This window comes from Alosa alosa, chromosome 17, assembly GCF_017589495.1.
Source record: "Alosa alosa isolate M-15738 ecotype Scorff River chromosome 17, AALO_Geno_1.1, whole genome shotgun sequence".
NCBI lineage: Eukaryota > Metazoa > Chordata > Actinopteri > Clupeiformes > Clupeidae > Alosa > Alosa alosa.
In genome coordinates, this window is record NC_063205.1 from 16176881 (window position 1) to 16197950 (window position 21070).

A 21070-nucleotide genomic window follows, 5' to 3' on the forward strand; every position below is an offset into this window, starting at 1 on the left:
ACAAGAAAAAAAAAAATCTGCTCACCGCTGTAGAGATTCAAAGGAAGAACTTAGTGGTAGGCCGCTTCACTGCCCCTAGTGAATGCACTTGAGAGAGAGAGAGTGTGTGTGTGTTTGTGTGTGCATGTTTGTCAGTGAGGTGAATGTGTGGCAACAATTACGTCTGTGTGTCTGTGTGTGTGTGTGTGTGTGTGTGTATGAGTTGGAGGGGGAGGATTTCAGGCTGAAGAGGGCATGCAGTGCAGCGGTCTGCTTGGCGCGGCCCACCACCGTGTGTGTGTGTGCGTGTGAGTGTGTGTGGCCAAGGGGTCCCGGCTAGCCTGGTCATCAGCGGTTTATTTTTGAATATCAATGGTTATTTGTAGAAAGTGTAATTTAATTGTATAGGGTGTTTTACTCCGGCTTTACTCCAGAAACAGGTTGTAAATATTCGCTTCCTCTCTCTTTCTTTTCTATTGCTTGTACAATTCGCCTCCCATGCCCATTTTGGAATAAGGTTGTAAATAGAGTGCTCTCTTGGCAAAAGCTGAATGTTTCTGTGACCGTAGCACTATTTTTATTTTGTTTTTGTTTTAATTTCCTCCTCTCTGGACTATTATATTTTGTCTTTTTTATTTCTCTGTGTGTGTGTGCGTGCGTGTGTGTATGTGTGAGTGTGTGCGTGTGCGTATGTGTGGAGAGCGACTCTCAGACACAGCACTGGTTGGCTATTTTCATGGTTCATTATAATAAATCACTGTAATGACAGTTTTATACCATATTGGCTCTCTTGTGTATGTGTGTGCCTGCTGACTTGCGATTGTGTGTGTGGCTTTGTGTGCGGGTACATGCCTGCATGTGTGTGAGTGTGCACGTAAGCCCAGTAGTAATGGTTATTAACTGAAACAAACCTTAGCAGAACACACACACACACACACAAACCCAAACTGTTCATGATTAGCAGTGTAATTTAATCAACAGTTGCAGTGGAAATGTACAGTGGCCAAAAGTACAAAAGCAAAATAAGGCCTTGAGGATATAATCGAGTATAGAGTAATAGAGTAAGGCAGCCCAGGCGACGCATTACTCATTGAGTTGGCATAGCAATGCAGAGGCTTTGGAGATCCAGTAGTCACTGGGTCGGTTGGAGGGCAGCATCACCGTGATGACAAAGTTGGTGGAGTGACCTGAGAGGAGAGACGAGTGGATGACCATTAGAGTCACATTGACCACTAATGTCAGTGTCTGTATGTCTAAGTTTGCCTAGCAGACATTGCATTTGTGACATACATACACACACCCTTTCAAGAGAGTTCCATTATCACCATAGTTGGCCCCACAAGACTTCCTTTTTAACATTCCATATGTTATCTTAATGCAGAGGAAGTAGATTGGGGCCCGAATAGAACGTTCAAGCATTGTTTTTGTTTTTATTGTTGAAAGGGTCTATAGTATACACCAGGGATTCCCAAACTGTGGTACGAGCTGCCACTAGGGGGTACACGAGATGAAAAGGGCAATGTTGGAACGGTGTTAAAAATGATTAAATAATTAATAATCGAATTAATTCATAAATAATAAATAATTTTGAATCTGGTTATAATGATATGGAAACGTTAAATTAAAGAAAATCATTTGTAAACTCTATAGTAGGATATGTTTTCATAAAAAAATAAGCTACCCACAATGCACATGATTTCTTGCGGGCAGCCAGAATACCTGACTCATTAGTTTCGTGGAAATATAGGCTGGGTAGAAGGCTACGCAAACATGGAAAACTGTCTGAAAACAGGGACACTGTCCAAATGGCCTAATTAAAGCGATCGAAGAGGAGAAGCGAGAGAAACAGAGCAGGAGACCGGTAACGATGGGATGGGGGGGCAGAATGATGAAGGTGGAAGTGGAGAGCAGGGGGATAAAAGAAAAGACGAGACAGAAAAGACTGAAGAAAACGAAAGGCTAGGCTTCACGTGGATTGGGAGACCGACTACCCAAATCCACAGTGCATGGTTTGCAGTGAGGTGCTATCTAACCAGTCTAATGTTCTCCACACTGTTTTTTAGCGTGCAAGCTCATAGACAAGTTGCACATTTTGATTTTGTTATCATGTAGGGCGGCTAATTAAACATGATGCCTGGAATGCGTCAATAGAATGTGTTGCGTTTTTATGTGTCGGGTGGTGGGGGTACGCGAGCCGAGTCAGGATGTAAAAGGTGGTCCGCGGGGAAAAAAGTTTGGGAACCGCTGGTATACACCGTACTTAGTATAGTGTATAATACAGGAAATTAAACTTGATACAATTCAGAAGAATACAATTCTTACAGTTGAGAATACAACAGAAATGTTGACAGGGGGGGTACCTGTGGTGGAGAGGGTCCCTGCCCTGATGGAGGTTTTGTAGAGCGGCGCATGGTACAAGGAGTCGTCGGGCACGTAGTTTTGCTGCGGCTCAAAGTGCACCACGGGCAGCATGGCGTTCATCTCCCGATTCAAGGCGTCCTGGATCACCATCTCCTTATCGTCCCAGCGGCTGGCGTCCATGAACATGCCGTGGACCAACACGCCGTCCTTCACCGTGGGTAGCTATGGCAACCAGGTGAGCAACATGCAGTTAAGACGAGTCATGCAAATGTATGCACCAACAGTCTATTTAAAACTTAAGTCCAGGTCGTCTCCATTCTGTGCGGAGACTCCTACATTCCTGCCTGTCCACTCACCCTTTGCCTGGCCAGGTTCCCCAGGACAGGCAGCAGGGTTGAGATACCCAGCACATCTCCATTCGGAACCACTGTCTTTGATTTCTTTTTGGAATTTAATTAAATCCGGCCATGCCACCAACAACAAAGCTCTTCTGTTCAAAATGTTACAACTTACTATGACGATTCCCGGTGATAAATATACTGCTAATCCAGGAACAAAGGAGCCTCAGAGGTCTAACTTGTATGGAACTCCTAACCCTGACCCCCCTCCCCCAACCCCTGTCTGGTCTCACCTCGTGGTCCATGTCCAGCTCTGCGCCAGCCGCTAACCCTTTCTGCTGCTCAGCCACCAGCGCCTGGTCCCGGTAGACAGGCACCATGTTGAAGCAGAAGTTGAGCTCGTCGATGGGAAGGTTGTACTTGCGAGCATGGTTCTGCAGAGCTCCTGGAAAGAAAAAGGACAGACAAGTCAAGGGTACTGGTGGTGAAGTCGAGGGTACTGGTGGAGAAGTCGAGGGTACTGGTGGTGAAGTCGAGGGTACTGGTGGTGAAGTCGAGGGTACTGGTGGTGAAGTCGAGGGTACTGGTGGTGAAGTCGAGGGTAAAACTAGCTGAACTTCACCGTGGTGAGTTTGACACAGCTAGGTGCTGACGGTCGAGTCCTGGTGCTGTACGTGCCTGTGAGGAAGCCTTGGGGGAAGAAGAGTCCGGAGATCCAGAAGGATTTGGGCTGGCCCCGCATGATCCAGTTCTGCAGGGGAAACGGGGGAGCAAAATGACATGGTGACTAAAATGCTAAACAACTAGATAATAACAAGATATCAAGAGCTGTCCATTCCATCATAACTACTTGAGCATTACATCTTTCAACATAGTGTCTCATCCTAGCTCACTGTTCAGGTGACAGGATATCGTAAAAAAATGTAAGGTTAATGGATGAATCAATTATTTAGGGCAAATGTCAAGACTAGACATTTAAAAGTAGGGTTTGGCATTCTGGAGAAAGGTATTTGCTTTCAAGTCGACAGCCTATGAAATTACACTCCTTCCTTTCGCTGCACAAGAAGCTGTGTGTTGACAGAAAGTGTATTGGATAAAATTTGTCGACTCTCACCCTTAAATACAGCAGGATGAACTTGCAATTCAGTGCCAGAAACAGTAGTGAATGAGGGCCTCACCTCGATGAAGGAGGTGCGGAGGGTCAGGTCCTTTACCCAGCTGCCCAGAGGCTTGAGGGACGGGTAGGCCGAGTTGGCCCAGTGGTCCGGCACCTGGTTGTTCAGGAAGCTGTTGTAGATGCGCTCCATCTCCTCCGACATCACCACCAACCCCGCTATGGCCTTCTGGAGAGTGTTCAGAGACGTCTACAGAACAGGGTTTACAGTACAAAGACGGGTGAAAGTGAATAGAGAGACTTCAGGTTCAGAAATACAGATGTGAGTGTGTAACACTGATACAATATTAGAATGCAACTTTAAAACAGTTCTGTTCTGGGGGCTGATTTAACAGTGTGAGTGTGTGTGTGTTTGTGTTTTTTTGTCCACTGTAGCTCACCCTGAGCACCCGCAGCAGGTTGTTGAAGCGGTCCATTTCCTGTCCGAGCACGATGGTGAGAGAGTTCAGCCGGCCACTGGCGTCTCGCTCAAACAGGCTATTTTCAGCCTCCTCCATGTCCAAACCCACTGACCGAGATGGAGAGAGAGAGGGAGAGCTCTTTGCTAGAATTGCTGTTTGCATATTACTACACTCTTAAAATGAATGTTTTGGAAATAACACAACTTGTGTTGTTTTTTAACACATCTCTATGTCCAGATAGGGACAACACAATTGTTTTAAGAGTGTACATATCGCCTATACAGTATACTGCTCATTTAATAATATTTAATATGATACATACAGTACACTGTATGATGATGAGGTCGTAATGAGCCTCGTTTCACAGTGAAATGCCCAAGCAAGTGACAAATTAACAACATCGCTGATACACTGACCGCTTAGAAGTATGTCATGTTGGACTAAAGTAAAAGTGAAAGTAAAGTGACCATTATTTAGCAGGCAATTTCCTCTAAAGCAATACAGACTGGATTGTAGGACGCTAACACTGCAGCTGCTCCACCAATGTCCCCTAATCTAACCACGGCCACATTTGACCAGTCCAGTCTGTGTCCGTGCTAACCTGGTATCTTGGCCAGGATGGACTCGGCCAGCTCGTGCACGATCTCGTCTGTGCTCTTGCCACCACCCCCGGCCGAGGAGCGTGGCTGTACCTCCAGGATGGTGTTGATGAGGGTCATCGTTTCCTGCCGCTGTAGAGGGACAATGGACAGCGTCAGAGAGAGAGTGTGTGTGAGAGAGAGAGAGAGAGAGAGAGAGAGAGAGAGAGAGAGAGAGAGATACTGTTCTCAGGACATGAGAAGTTCCATGGTTTTAACCTCCCCGTCACTGAAGTAGGGGTCAAAAATCTAAATCTTTGTCTTTGTGAATTTTGCATTTTTGACTTAATTTACTCGGCTCTCTGTGGTGTGACAGCATAAGAGGATCCACAATTGAGTGACAGAGTGTAAGTGTAAGTGAGGGGTGGAACAGACCTGGAAGGCCAGGTTGGCGTTCTCGTGCATGCCAAAGATCTCGGGGTTGTCGATAAGGGGCAGGTTCTCTATGTACCTCCTGTATTCCGAGAGACTGTCCGAGGCAAGAGCGTAGTAGATTCCTGCCAAGAGCAGTGAAGAGAGCAAGCAAGTGGTCAGTCAAAATACAGCAAGTCAAGCTCTCTCGCTACCTGTGTGTGTGTGTGTGTGTGTGTGTGTGTGTGTGTGTGTGTGTGTGTGTGTGTGTGTGTGTGCGCGCTTGTGTCCTGTACCTGATTCAGAGTAGGTGTATTCATCAGCCAGAGTGTTAGGACCAAAAAAGTGCTTGAGGATGGTCCATCATCCTGATCCCATGAGTGGTAGGACCAAAAACCGTGCGTGGATTCACCTGGGAGAATACACAAACACACACACACACACACACACCACACAGTTAAATTCACCTGGGAGAATACACACACACACACACACACACACACACACACACACACACACACACAGTTAAATACACAATGCATGAAATTACACACACACACACACACACACACACACACACACACACACACACACACACACACACATATAATACAAAAGTAAATTCACATGAAATCACGCATAGCATACACATGCACATGCACACTCATAAACACATATACAGAGGAGAAATAACGTAATGTTTACAAGGATATTTTCCGTACCGACAGTACTCGGTAACCTCGAGAAACAGATATCTTTGTGAAAAATTGAGTCAGTGTGGACATGCCTCACATACAGTAAATCCTGTACTTGTGTACCTGTGATGTAGATGAGGGCGTCCCAGGGGATATGTCCGGCCTGGCAGTACAGGTTGAGGTTGAGCAGCGCACATTCGCGGTCACTGTCGTTAAACTCGTACCGGATGTTCCAGCCCAGGGGACCAAACTTCTTCCTCTCCTGTAGAGACAGAGAAACACACAAGAGAAAAAAAATGTTTCAAAACAAACAGCCATGTACAGTATGTGTCACTAACGCATAAGTAGGTCTAATGTCATTTGGGACGTGCAGCTCTGAAATGTAAGACAATCTTCTTTTCAACAATTAACATTAAAACCATATTTATAGTTACAGTAATTTACAGTAATATTAATTGATATGTAGTAAAGACACAGACAATAAACACTGTGTATCTAGAACTGTGAAAATGAATTGATTAAGGGGGGCTATGGCAGCAGCAGAATCTATAACACATGTTAAAGTGCACACAGGGAAGGACCAAGGTTCGAATCTGACCCGTGGCCATTTCCCGACCCCACCCCATCTCTCTTTTCCACTCACTTCCTGTCACTCTTCACTGTCCTCTCTGATTAAAAAGAGTGAGGAAAGAGAAATCGGCTTCGTAGGCCTGCGAGAGCCAGACACACCTGAATGATGGCGTGGAAGAAGCAGACCCCAAAGATGATCTTCCTCCACTTGCGGCCCAGGATGTGCTCCTCAAAGAAGCTGGGAGTGATCTCAGTAAACGCTCGACGCACGTTGGCCCGAAGGCCTTTGGGAGGTTCATTAGTGACCTGAAATAGCACAATAGTAACTAACATACTGTACATATCTGCAAAAAAACTACAAACTACAAAACTGCATTTTTCAGTTCTTTGTTGCAAATAATATGTTTAAGGAATACAGTGTCCTGACGGAATATGTTCACATAAATCTATGCGCTGAACACAACGTATAAGTATAAGTATATATACTCTTTTGATCCCGTGAGGGAAATTTGGTCTCTGCATTTATCCCAATCTGTGAATTAGTGAAACACACTCAGCACACAGTGAACACACAGTGAGGTGAAGCACACACTAATCCCGGTACAGTGAGCTGCCTGCAACAACAGCGGCGCTCGGGGAGCAGTGAGGAGGTGCCTTGCTCAAGGGCACTTCAGCCGTGCCTACTGGTCGGGGTTCGAACCGTCAACCCTCCGGTTCCAAGTCCGAAGTGCTAACCAGTAGGCCACGGCTGCCCTATATGGGATAACAATTACAATTACAGTTATTACAGACAACATTTGGCTTTGTTTTCTGATTTCTGATTGATATGAACTCAAACGTGTGGCTCAGAACTGGATTTGTGTTAGTACAGTGATTCGGCGGAATCTAGATCGGTCTAGTGTGTTACCTTGACTGAGTTCTGCAGGACGGTCACAGGGAACACTCTGGTAGGCATGGAGCTGAGGAAGAGCCGGAAGTTGTTGTGGATCTCCGTTCCTGGACAGGGGGGTAAGAGCACTCCACCACTCAATAAGGTGTGTGTCTAATAATTACAACAACAATAACAACAATAATTGTGCCCATGCCGGTAGGGCTGCACAGTTAATTGATTTTTAATCGAAATCGCAACATGAATTAATGCAATTAGCTAAACTTAAAGCCTGCAATTACACGTGCAGCTCGCAACTCTGTCCCAATCGGTAATCTCATCACATCTATGATTTTTATATTCATGTCATCCTCCTTGTGACAGACAATGAAGCTCATCTAACAGGAACACTAGGCATCCTCACCAATCAGTGGCCCAACGTAAAGTCAAATTTGCCATATTGAACTGAAGCTTGACTTTCAAAAACAACATGCCAAATCACAACACAATAGATTACAATATAATACAATATTTTCCTAATCGCAATTGCAATATCTGTCAGAAAAATCGCAAATAGATATTTTCCCCAAATCACGCAGCCCTACATGCCAGTCAAAACCAGCTATTTGGTTTCTACGTCCTGTGTGGTGATTCACTGGGCACGCTCTCCCCTTTTGCTCACCGATCTCGGTGAAGGTCTTGATGAGCTCTTCCATGGCCAGCATCCAGGACACGGCCAGATGGCAGTTCTGCAGGAAGATCCAGTTGCCGGACTTCATGGCCTCCAGGATCATCTTCTCGGCGATGGGACCCTGGCCCTGACCCAGAGAGATGGACTCCACCCTGGCACACCACACACCAGTTACAGACTCTTAGAGAGATCAGGTCTGAGGTCACTGAAGTGACTACTCACATGCAGCAGGCAATCAAAGTCATCAAGTTAGCTATATGTAACTGGCAGGACAATTACATTACATCAATTAAATTTCAATGTTATTAATATCAATAACAAAATAGTGTCATGGTGATGTACAGAGCCGCGATGCCTGAAAAAGCATGTCTTAAAATGTGTCATTATCATAATCACTATCATATGTAGCAGGCAGCATCAGAGGAATCAAAGTCATCACATTAGCTACAGTTGACTAACAGGAAAACTCAATTCCCATTCAATTGCAATATTTTTTATATAGCAACAGTAAAAAGTGTGTGTGTGTGTGTGTATGTGTGTGTGTTTACCTGTCCAAGTATTCCTTCTCCTTAGCGAACCTTTGGAAGGCTCCCATGGGGTCGGAGCCGGTGCTGAGGATGAACACCAGTGGGGTGGAGGCGGACATGTCGGCGTAGAGCGTGGCCAGATCCACGGGCGGGTTCTCCACAAACGTCTTCCCCAGGTTCACGATCACAAACTCAGACACGCCCATCACCACCTACACACACACACACACACACACACACACACACCAGACAAAAATATCCTTGACACTTTCCCACCCACAACTTAGACTAGCATTTCAAACGACCACAGTCGCCTAGTGCTTGCTCCAGCTCACGTTGGGGGATCAAGTTCAAGCTGGGCTTGGTGAGGTGCCTTAAGCCATATTCATTCAGAGGCCACACTTGAGATGAAAAAAAAAAAAAACCCAAACAAGCTCACTATCAGCACTACACTCAGATATGGTGCACTGTTCTCTCATTTCAATTCAGCTTATCCTTTTTCTGGCTATCTGCCAGAAAGCAATAGAATTAGAATAGATATAGGCAATGTTCTATGTGAAGAATTTCATTCACTGCAAGAGATCTTAATGATATCTATTTACTATGAATAAATACTGTACACAAACACATGCCCTTAGTTTGCTGACAGGTGTGGACTAATGAAACTGTAATAAAACACCCTATTCATTCCATGCCCTAATGAGTTGCTTTTGGCTCTATGGGTTGAGTTGTGTTGGGGTCTCTTACATGCAAGTATAGTGGTTGTGTGTATGTGCATATGTGTGTGTCTGTGTGTACATTTGTATGGCTGTATATGTGTGCATGTATGGATAGTTTGGCTATGTGTGGTACTGTACAGTCTCTCTTACCACTCCCCTTATTTATAACCCCCTTGTGTTTATTTACCTTTTATCCTTCCACTACTGCAACTGTGACACAAGAATTTTGCTGTATTGCAAAGTATATGCGACAATAAAACTTGAAATTGAATTGAAATTTAGTTGTGTTGTGGTACCATCTCCTCGGTGAAGCACTTGATGAGAATGAGCTTCTGGAAGCTGGTCAGCTTTTCGTTCCAGTTGATTCGGCTTCCTGCCGGCTGCTCGTCTGGCGCTGATGAGGGTTCCGGCTCAGGCAGGTAGTCTTTCCAGTCAGTAGGGTTGATTTGCACCTGCACACGACCTGTGTGTGTGTGTGTGTGTGTTTTGGGGGGGGGTGAATAGTGAGAGTTCATCATGCTGTTCGGTGCCTCCAATGACTGTATACAGCATGGACAGCATGGCACCACGCAGTTACGTTTTGCAGAAATAAACCCAAAATTGCTCGTCCATACTGGCATAATTGGAGGCAGGCGCTGCGCAGTAAGTGCTTTCTGTAGCCAGAGCATGCAGTGCAGACAGAACATATTCATCATTTGGAGTCATTGGAGCCTCCTACCCAACAGTATGATAAACTCTCTCCTTATCTATTTCTGCCTATTGCTCTCTCTCTCTGTGCCTTTCTCCCTCTACCCCACTTATAGCTTTCCTCATCACTTACATCTCATCATCATCATCTAGTTCTAATTCTAATTCTAAAAAATCACATCTACTTAAATGTGCTGCAGTCTGTTCCAATGATTTCCGTATAGGACTGGTGTTATGAGGGAGCAGGCATATTACCCAGGGGGCTTCGAGAGCATACCCAGATCGATGGTGATGGGGTAGGACACTATTTGTTCCTTGAGACCCTTGAAGCACTCATGCCTGTCCTCCAGGTCGCAGCAGTTCTCCCAGATGAAGTCAGTCATCCAGATCACGTCTGGCCGCAACTCCCGCTCCTACATACATACACACACACACACACACACACAAAGTTACTCAGGCCTGAAGGGGCTGTACTTTTATGAGGCTATGCTTTTCCTGTGCTGTACTCAGGATCAAAGGAACAGCAAGATACATACATACATACATTCATAAACAAACGTTTTTGTTCTCTCTCCCTCTTTCTCTTCTTCTAGTTATCTTCTTCTAGGTCTCTTTCCTTGCCTTCCATTCTACTGTGACTTCTCAACAAACACTATTTCCTCCCTCCACCCCACCCTCAACTTGCCCATACCGTCAGCTCCCCTGAGGAAGAATGGTCTCTTGGTGTTGGTGAACTCTCGCTTTCTCTCTCATTCTCTTTCTATCTTCTGTCACATCCACTCTTTCTCTCTCTCTCTCACTCTCGAGGAAACCGTCTCTTCCCTCCATCCTGGCCTCTGGCCTCACCTCTGTCCACGCTGACAGACAGTGACCCTGAGGAGGTACTGCCACTAGCCGTTGCTGAGCTCTCTCTAGCTCCCTCATTCTTGTTCTGTCTCTTTCACATATCCTCTCTCTCTCTGTCTCTCTCATTCTCTTTCTTTTATCACATATCCACTCTCTGCCTCTCTCTGTCTCTCTCATTCTCTTTCTTTTATCACATATCCACTCTCTGCCTCTCTCTCTCTCTCATTCTCTTTCTTTTTTTCACATATCCTCTCCCTCTCTCTCTTTCTCTTTCTTTTATCGCATATCCACTCTCTCTCTCTCCCTCATTCTCATTCTGTCTTTTTCACATATCCTCTCTCTCATTCTGTTTCTTTTTTCACATATCCTCTCTTTCTTTCTCTCTCTCTCTCTCTCTCTCTCTCTTTCAACTCAATTCAATTCAATGAGCTTTATTGGCATGACTGCATTGTACAATATTGTCAAAGCATTAACATTTAAAATAAAGCATTAACAGTAAAATAAACAGCAGTAATAATGTTAATGATAGTGATAACATCTCTCTCTCTCTCTCTCTCTCTCGCTGTCATTCTGTTTCTTTTTTCATATATCCACTCTATCTCTCTCACCTTGTCCAGACCGGCGGCGCCCCTGAGGAAGTGCTGCCACTCGGCGTTGCTGATCTCGCCGCGCTGCAGCATGATCTCCACGCACAGCATGAAGCTGTAGATGGTCTTGTGCTGCTCGAACAGGCCCCGCGACACGTTGGTGTAGGCCGCCAGCAGCGTGCTGCCCAGCAGGATGTCCAGCCGTGCCGACAGGTCACTGTTCTTCTCCGACACCTCGATGGTGGTGTTGAACAGCTGAGGGGGACGGCAGAAGAGGTGGTTCAAAGAAGAACTGGTTCACTGTCTATGAGATGCCATTATAAGCAATATCTTTAAAAATAAATCAACAGGATTTTATGGATATGTTTTGTTCAAGGTGTAGTTTACGTGTGATAAACAAACAAATAGTTTTTACAGTGTAACTTCAAGGAGACTATCTTAATTCAGTGGACCTATGTATGGCACGCCTACAGGACAACAGCATCTTCAAAGCAGTGACAAGAGGCTTGGGCACTAGATGTGTACAAGACTTCATCTGGTGCATTACAGTCCTGTAGATGAACTTTGGGAGATGGAGTGGGTTTCTAGTGGAGACTGCTCAGAGAGCATCTGAAGCATTAGAGCATCTGAGGCACAGGTGCCTGATAGGCCACAAAGAGCCCAGCCTGTTCTTTAGACACAGAGCAGTACTGGAACAGGTCAGGTGGAGTGATCTGAGGGAGGCGCACCTGTTTGAAGTACTTGAGGGAGAACTGGTACATGGGGTCGATCTCGGACAGGCTGGCGATGACGAAGTACATGACGGAGCCGCGCGTAGCCACCGGACGGTACTTCTCACGTGCCGCGTTGATCATCTCCTCGGTGGCCTCCGCCTCCTGAAGACGTGATTTGATGGCTTCGGATGTGACCTGCGCACACACACACACACACACAGCAGAGACAAAGATAGAGACAGAGGGAGGGAGATTGTTGAGTCAGAAACATTTCTAAAAGGTAAACATAAATTCTGTTATTTAAACAGTTTTAATAATTGTGAACATCTACTGTAAATAAAGACTCATTGACTGTCAGACTATATGGTTAGAATATAGTTATTAACTGTATAGTATCTATATAACTACCTACATGTATGCATCTAACAGCATAATGTATATCCTCTCCTGTGGTGTTTCTATATAGGCTCACTGACCTTTGACTCCTGCAGGGTCTGCACCAGTTCCTCGTTGTCCAGGATGTTGCCCTTGGAGTTGAAGAGCAGCTTGAGGATGCGGTCCTCGATGGCCTTCAGCTGGTTGCGGTCAGCGTTGATGCGCACGATCAGCTGGTTCCGCTGCTTCTCCAGGTCAGGACGCTCCAGTCGCACCACGTCACTGAGGGGAGCCAGGACCAGCAGGACATTTTTATTACTTACATGTTCTCATTAAATAATAGTAGATCAGCTGGTGATAGTATTGTGTGTGTGCGTGTGTGTGTGTGTGTGTGTGTGTGTGTGTGTGTGTGTGTGTGTGTGTGTGTGTTTGTGTGTGTGGGTGTACAGTATGAGGAGGTCCACAAGCATGTAAAGGCTGTAAACGGCTGACCTTAGAAGCTGGTCCTCTAAGCCTGACTTGGTCACAGTGAAGTTTATGATGGTCACTTTGATGCAGACCTGAGGAGCAAGATCACCATCACAACCTGATCCTCTTTTGTCTTCAACACGCACACACACACACACACACATGCACACACACACACACATGCACGCACACACATGCACACACACACACACACACGCACAAACACACACACACACCTCTGGAAGGTAGTGAGGATTGGCCATCTTGGTGGTCATGTAGAAACGAAATTTTTTGTCATAGTCGATGTCCGAGTCTCCAAGGCGGATGAGAGTTCTGCCTCCAGTCACAAACGTCTGCTTCAGGAGGATTGGCTCTAGCGCTGGGTCAAGGGTTTCCTTCAGCTACACACACACACACACACACACACACACAAAGCAGCACAAATCTCTGTATGCGGTATCTGCTATGCGTAGCATTGACACAACGCTTGTTAAACTAATCAAAGTCTGCCTATGAAACATAAAACAGAGGGTATTTGTATGGGGGTCAAAGGTCACAGCTGACCTCCTCCAATAGGACTGGCATGCCCATGCGGATGGCATTCTCCAGCGTCCGTAGGAAGCCCGAGTCTGTTAGCTTGATGACCTTCAGGCCGTTCACCGTCTCCTTTGACCGAATCCAGCGGTTAGCCTAAGGGTCAGAGTTAAAGACCATATTTAGCCTTCACCAACGTGCTGGCTTCAACAGTATCAGGACTAATTTTGAATGAAGGTAGACACTGTTACTGTAATGGTACTGTAATGATTTGTTTAGCATATTCTACTACGGTGTGATACACTGTCCTTCAGATGTGTAACCCAGCAATATTCAATGAATCAATAATAATTTAAGAGCTAAAAAATAAAATGCAAAGAATACTAAAACCTAAGTTACTCAGAGCTTTTAGAATGTTCTAATGCCTATTAGCAGATATTATTTCATTATACCAAATGTTAGAGCCCTGTAATTCAACATTGTTTCCATGGAGATACCTGGTCCTGAGGGTCGATCATTAATGGCCAGCGACGTCCACGTGTCACCAAGATGCCGTTCTCTGTGGAGACGGTGTCCCTTGGCAACCCCTCAGCGTTCCATACGCGGATCTCGTACGGGTCCCCCAGGATGTTGATCAGACTAAAGTTATCGCTGATGGTGATGCCCAGCTCCTGGCAACGCGCTATCCACTGGTCAATCAGCTACGCAGCGCACGGGGCAGTTACAAAGACACAAACAGTGAGGGAGAGGCAAAGAGTCCTTAACTACAGTATCTCAGCATCTGTAAATGGGATTTATGTCTTCAAATGTTGGAATAAAATGGCAGAACAGCTAGTTTCACTTAAAATTACATTATCTGAAATTTATTTTGTATCATTTATCAATACAGTATTATTAAAATCTTGATTTTTTTCAGCAATAAAATGAGCAATTAAATCAACATAACAATAATATAATAATACAAATGAATATGCAACAGTAATACAGTCAACAATGTTGGAACTTTATAGCCATGTACAAAACATTTATTCTGGAGGAGCCTACTAGCTGCCTGTAGTGGGAGGTGAAGGCGCCGTAGTAAGCCACGCAGGCTGCGGCGATGAAGACGTTGCCGGTGACGTTGTTGATCTCCTGCTCAAAGTAGGCGATGCTCTCCTCCCATCGCACCTGCTCGTCGCCCAGAGCTGCGGTCAGCTTCCCAGAACGGCCCAGCCGAGTCTCCGTCAGAGCCATGGTTTTGGCTAAACACACACACACACACACACACACACACACACACAGATAGATAAACACACACACACACAGATAGAGACACACACAAACATACACACACACACACACACACACCATAGGTAGGTAACATTCACAAACCCAGAATTTTCCATTTATATCCAGTCAAAAGAATCACAGGGTCATTCCAATTACTGAAAAATTGATTAAACAAAAACACACACACATACACACCTAACCTCTTTGGCCCTACCAAAGAGTAAGAAAACCAAAACATAATTCTCTCTCTCACCCAGTCCTTCTTTTTCAGCCACGCTGCTGTCAAACTGGTCCTGCAGGACTTTAATTTGGTTCTCCACCTCCAGCAGTTTCATCTGTTTCTCTTTGAGGGTGGCCATCGTCGCATCCAACTCTGCCTGCCCAACACAACACAACCCAGCACACCATGTCAGTCCCTGCAGTGCAGTATCTTCATATTAACACACAAACATCTCAACACATCTGATAAATAAAATACACTAGACACTGTAGTCTAGTATGGTATAGTATGGTATAGTATGGTATAGTATGGTATGTAAGGGATAACGGCCGCCGAGGTGTCCTGTTATACTGTAGGGAATTCATTGACGAGGGCGAGGGGCAAAGAACTCCCCGACGCGCAGTGCCTCCGCCCGAGTATGATATAGTATGGTATAGTGTAGTATAGTATGGTATAGTGTAGTATAGGATGGTATAGAATAGATAATATAGTTTAGTATAGTATATAGAATAGTATAACATAATGTAGCATAGTTTAGTAGCATAGCATAGTAAAGCACCTATACAATATACTACACCGTATACTAAACTAGTACTAGAAACTAGAAACATATTTCGAATCCACCTGTGTTGTGTAAATCATGTAAAGACGCTTGAAAAAGTTGAGCCAGAGGGTCATCTGGTACCTGTGCAGCGGCCAGTTTCTTCCTCTTGGGCTCCACCTCCCTGACCACCCTGGAGTACAGGTCCATGGCGCGCACCCACATGCACATGGAGCGGCAGGCCTTGGACACTTTCTCCACCTTCTCTGGCACAAAGTCCGGGTTGTTGACGTACTTCGCCAGCTTCTGCAGGAGCTGCGGCTTGATGTTGTCCTTGTCGTACTCCATGAGCTTCTTCAGGAAGTAGGAGTCACCCAGCACCTGCTTCGCACTCGCCCAGTCGGTCCTGAGAGAGAGAGAGAGAGAGAGAGAGAGAGAGAGAGAGGTACTGTGAGCATGGAATGGACTAGTATAGCTAAAGCCATTAGAGGAAAGGAAGTTTGTACTAAGTTTAAATCTTGTTGTTGTCTATTTATTTTAAATGGTCAGTATACATTCATTAACATACTCATTTAAATAAGCCATGTCCATGTAACAGAGTTAGCCATGCAAGCTAGTTTTCATCTGCAGTCCCTGGCAGCTTGATGTTGAAACGTATCAGGAAAGGTAAACAGGTGTTCACTGATGTGGTGGTGGAGAGACTAACTTGGAGTTGAGCAGTATGCACACGGCCTCCATCACCGTCATGACCAGGTCCGGGGGCTTGGTGAACACACGGATCTCAGAGATGTCTGCTTTGTCCAGCGAGTCCAAGGCCTTGTTGGCACAGTCCAGAGCGGGCAGAGCCTCATCCAGGTCCCGCTGGGCGTCGTTGGCGATGGCCTGCGTGTCCTCTGCCTTCACCTTGGCCAGGGCCTCGTCCTCTTTAACCACACGTCGCACCTAAGACGGGAGGACAGACGGACAGAGATGGACATGCGTGGGGACAGTTACCGGGATACATGACTGAAGACAAGACACAATACCTCCATTCAAAGTAACCTGAAACATACGTTCAGCATAGACAGTACCGGTATTTGGGTGGTTGCACGTATCAGGGTTCCTACACATTTTCCATTTCAAAATTCCATACTTTTTCCATACTCAAATTTTCAAACTTCTTGGTAGATTTTTCTGACCATATTCTAGACATTGTCAATGGAGCGTTCTATTAGCATTTGAAGAGCTGTATAATGTTTATTATTAACTTGTTAGCCCTCAGAAAACATTTGTCCATTGTTGGATACTTTTCGTTGAGGAAGTGCTGTGTTGGAAGGTGCACTCACATTTTTAGTTCTCTGTAGATACAGCATAGCCTACATATGTTGGAGACTAGTGCACTGCTGGCAGAGGCCTCAGAAATCACCGTAAACGGTATTATTTGTTTGCAATAACAGTTTATCAGATAATGCAGTATCCATGTCTTGGTAACTTTTACAAAAGCAAAAAAGTCTACCAGTGTTTTAGCCGAAAATAGCAGAGCTACGCAAACATACCAGTGCACAATGGTACAGTATAGGGCACGTGCATAGAACAGGGGTTTTTGATTTGGTTTTGGTACCAGAGTCCCCTTGTGGGAGAGATTTTTTTTCTGAGGACCCCCATTCAATTGTATCTTGATGATGTGGACTGACAGTTAAGCTACACAGTACTCGGTTCCTCAGTAGGAATGGTTTATTATGACCTGAGTGAAGTGATTAGTACTGTAGATGCAATAGTCTGGAAACACAAATAGTTCTCTATACCCTTGTTTCTTTTTTCCATACTTATCCAGACCTGGAAATTACTAAAATCAAATTCCATACTTTTCCAGGTTTTCCATACTGCGTAGGAACCCTGACGTATATGGTTGTGCAACCCCTGATTAAATGAATGGCTTTTGCATTCATTCATTATCCAGTTTTAAACAGTATATTTGGGCAATGATTGCGGAAGTGCCACCTGGGAATGGAATCTCCCTGCAAAATGTTCTGTCCACACGTAATGTTGTGTGGGTGTGTACTGGACACATAATGACTGTCCACAGCAGCCTGTGAGCGCGGTTGGAACACATGGAAGGACGCACCTCGTCAGCTTTCTCCTGGTCCACGGACAGCTTCTCCATGAGAGCGTTGACGTCGATGGACTTCTGTTTGAGAACGGGCTCCAGGGCGGACAGGTCAATCTTCATCTTCTCCACTAGCACGTTAGTCTCCAGCAGCTTGGTCAGACCGTTCTTCACACGGTCACGAGCCTACATTCAACCATAGAACAGTCCTCCATCAAACCCCTGGTGTTCCGCCACTAAAACCAACAAACTTTTCATAGTCGACTACACAGCGACAGTCAGCTACAGAATTGGTAACATTAACTGGATCCCCAATGGCATATAGTATTGGTGATTAAGTCATGTCTATGACCCAGAGGCTTGAGAAATACTGTGTGGGCCAAAAAATCTATATATGTCCTATACTTGTCCTCTGACCTTACCGGCTGACTAAGGTGCAAACAAAGTGATAGCTTATAAATGCAAATGTTAGTGTGTGTGTGTATGTGCGCTCTCTCACCATAACCAGCTCCTGCCTCTTCTTGCCCAGCATGGCCAGGTAGAGGCTGATGAGTAAATCTCACCATAACCAGCTCCCGCCTCTTCTTGCCCAGCATGGCCAGGTAGAGGCTGTTGAGTAAATGACTGTGTGTGTGTTGTGTGTGTGTGTGTGTTGTGTGTGTGTGTGTGTGTGTGTGCGCACGCTCTCTCACCATAACCAGCTCCCGCCTCTTCTTGCCCAGCATGGCCAGGTAGAGGCTGTTGAGTAAATGACTGTGTGTGTGTTGTGTGTGTGTGTTGTGTGTGTGTGTGTGTGTGTGTGTGTGTGTGTGTGCGCACGCTCTCTCACCATAACCAGCTCCCGCCTCTTCTTGCCCAGCATGGCCAGGTAGAGGCTGATGAGCTCCAGGTAGGAGGTGGGCGTGGTGTAGTAGCGGCGGCGCAGCTCCGAGTAGAAGCGCTCGGCCATCTCGCTCACGCTCACGTGGATCTCCACGCACATCTCCGTCAGGCTCTGCTTCATCTCCTCGCTGCCCAGCTCCACGTTCAGGAAGAAGGTCCGCGACACGGACAACAGGGCCTCCCGTGGCCACTGGGGACGGAGGGAGAGAGAGAGAGAGAGAGAGAGAGAGGTAGAGAGAGATAGAGAGAGAGAGGGAGAGGGAGAGAGAGAGAGAGAGAGAGGGAGAGAGAGAGAGAGAGAGGTGATGAGATGTGTTTTGTTCTATCCAACTTTACCTCTTTTATTCATGTTTTCTTGTGAATGTTGTAAATTGCAACGCACACGCAGTAATGCACATTTGATTTCAATGATAGAAGAAAAACAGAGGGAGAGAGAGATAGAAAAGAAAAGAGACAGAGGGAGGGAGTACAGAGAGAGAGAGAGGAGTGGTGAGTTGGTCACGAAGTGGGAGAGGCAAGCAGAGGCTATGTAAACAGTGAAGAACAGAAAAGCCTGTTAAGACCATATAAATAACTCAAAGGAAATATCTAGGGAGACTCTCACAAACAACACAAGACAAACAAGGACTTTCCATTGCAAAAAAAAACAGCTAATACAACTGAACAGACTCCCAAGAGATAGCGTTTGCCGGGTCAAACACAGTAGCGATAGACAGTGAGAAATTACATAAGAGAGAGAGAATCCTCCTGAGGAGCAGTAAAGGTGGAAGGGAGAATCAGAGTGAGAATTAGAGATTGGAGATTAGAGACCGATTGTTTGTTTGTTTGTTTGTTTGTTTGCGGACCTGCACAAACCAGTCGATGGTGCAGCAGTTGACCAGCGAGGGGAACATGCGGCAGCGTGACCGGAAGGCATCGCCCACGGGGCTCATGCACAGCACGATGTGCAGCTTCTCACGCACGCGCTGGATAAAGAACTGGAACACCTGTACACACACACACACACACACACACACACACACACACATACAGACACACAAAGACACATACACTTGAATGTAACTGAAGCACTGAATGATACCCAACCCAATGACATGACCAGTCCTGATGGCGTATGCTGTGCCCACCTCGTCTCGGTTGCCCTCTGGGATGCCCGCTTCCTTGGCCTTGGGCCGCGTGGCGGCCAGCACCTGCTCCAGCTCGTCCTTCTCAAACAGGTTGGGCACCTCACCCGAGTTCAGCATGTTGTTGATGTCCTCCAGAAACTCCTCCACCACAATCTACAGCAGCAACGGTCAAAGAACAAGACAGCCTTAATCACAGACCTGTCTCTACCTCATTCTGCCGAAAGCTCAAGTACTCAGTAAATCATGTATACCATAATACTTTCTACCCAATAAGGATGTGAAGTATAGGCCTCGTAACTTACATTACCAAATTATCAAATGACCAATACATGAACTCTCCAAACACATCCGTGACTACACTGACCTGTCCAGATTCAAATCGTATCTATAAAGTCACCTTTTCAGAAATGCATACAACATGTTATACCATCTTGATTTATGTTTTTATGTGCTTTTATGTATTATTTTTCTCTGCGATTACTTTAAAATGCCTTAACCTGTTCACAAGGTATAGAGTCTTTGAGTATTTAGAAACCCACTCTAGCAATTACATTTTATTATTATTACTATTAATATTATCATTATTATTATTATTATAGAAACAGAGTGTAATGACAGAAAGTGTGTGAAGGCAGTTGTGCGTTGTGGGGTGTGAGTGCGATTTGGTCCCCACCTGCGTATCTGTGAACAGGAAGACCATGTTCTGTCCCTCTACGCCGGCCATCTTGTAGAGTTTGCGCAGGTCCTCATGGAAGCTGACGTAGTTGTAGCCGCGGCTCAGCTCGATTTGGAAGCAGCGGTAGCCGCACATGTGGGCAGCCAGGCGGGTGAGAGACTGCTTGCCTGTGCCGCCCACGCCAACTAGCAGGGCATTGCCACGCTCTTGGCGAATCATGCGAGCAATCCTATTGGAAAAGATGAAAAAAAAAAGAAAAGAAAAGTAGAAAAGACAAAAAAGAAAGACAATACACAAAGAAGTAGGAAAATATATAAAAAATATTTCTGCATAACACTTCCACACGGAATTGAATTTAATTAAATGCCTTTGTGTATGGAATGTGCTATATAAATAAACTTGTAAACAGACTTGCATAATGTTGCATGATGTCTGAACAAACTCAAATGTAGACATTTACCTAGACACATGTTCCACAGCATCCTGAAAGAAGACAAGCTTGGTCTCCTTGGAGAAGGTCATGTTGTAATCATCTAGGTAGTCTTGTAGAACATTACGGATCTTCTCCATGTCTGTCAGGTCCTCATAGAGCCGATCGGCCTTCTCTGCCCCCACCTGTGGACCATATTTTACCACGTTAAACAACCAGAACTCAGTGGCCCTAAATAAACACCAGGGTCATTCCATCTCTCTCTCCCTGATGGGCTAGACTGGACAAAGTCATTAAAAGGTTATCAGCTGTCTCAC

General features: G+C 45.5%; 1 protein-coding gene across 1 annotated transcript in view; it reads right to left on the reverse strand.

Moving 5' to 3' along the window:
- Positions 1-929: 929 nt before the first annotated feature.
- The window catches only part of LOC125310521 (dynein axonemal heavy chain 6-like), a 51595-nt gene continuing 31454 nt past the window's right edge, over positions 930-21070 (reverse strand). Inside the window, 34 exon segments of the mRNA XM_048268027.1 lie at positions 930-1166; positions 2340-2562; positions 2972-3123; positions 3357-3429; positions 3857-4042; positions 4233-4360; positions 4855-4984; positions 5267-5388; positions 5539-5607; positions 5610-5654; positions 6061-6199; positions 6667-6813; positions 7415-7503; positions 8058-8218; positions 8615-8805; positions 9609-9775; positions 10277-10412; positions 11454-11687; positions 12161-12340; positions 12622-12802; positions 13013-13080; positions 13225-13389; positions 13553-13678; positions 14020-14223; positions 14567-14763; positions 15045-15168; positions 15697-15958; positions 16259-16494; positions 17657-17824; positions 18468-18710; positions 19366-19506; positions 19648-19800; positions 20321-20552; positions 20784-20938. Of these exon segments, the coding sequence (XP_048123984.1) occupies positions 1063-1166; positions 2340-2562; positions 2972-3123; positions 3357-3429; positions 3857-4042; positions 4233-4360; positions 4855-4984; positions 5267-5388; positions 5539-5607; positions 5610-5654; positions 6061-6199; positions 6667-6813; positions 7415-7503; positions 8058-8218; positions 8615-8805; positions 9609-9775; positions 10277-10412; positions 11454-11687; positions 12161-12340; positions 12622-12802; positions 13013-13080; positions 13225-13389; positions 13553-13678; positions 14020-14223; positions 14567-14763; positions 15045-15168; positions 15697-15958; positions 16259-16494; positions 17657-17824; positions 18468-18710; positions 19366-19506; positions 19648-19800; positions 20321-20552; positions 20784-20938 (5331 nt within the window). The 3' untranslated portion in view covers positions 930-1062.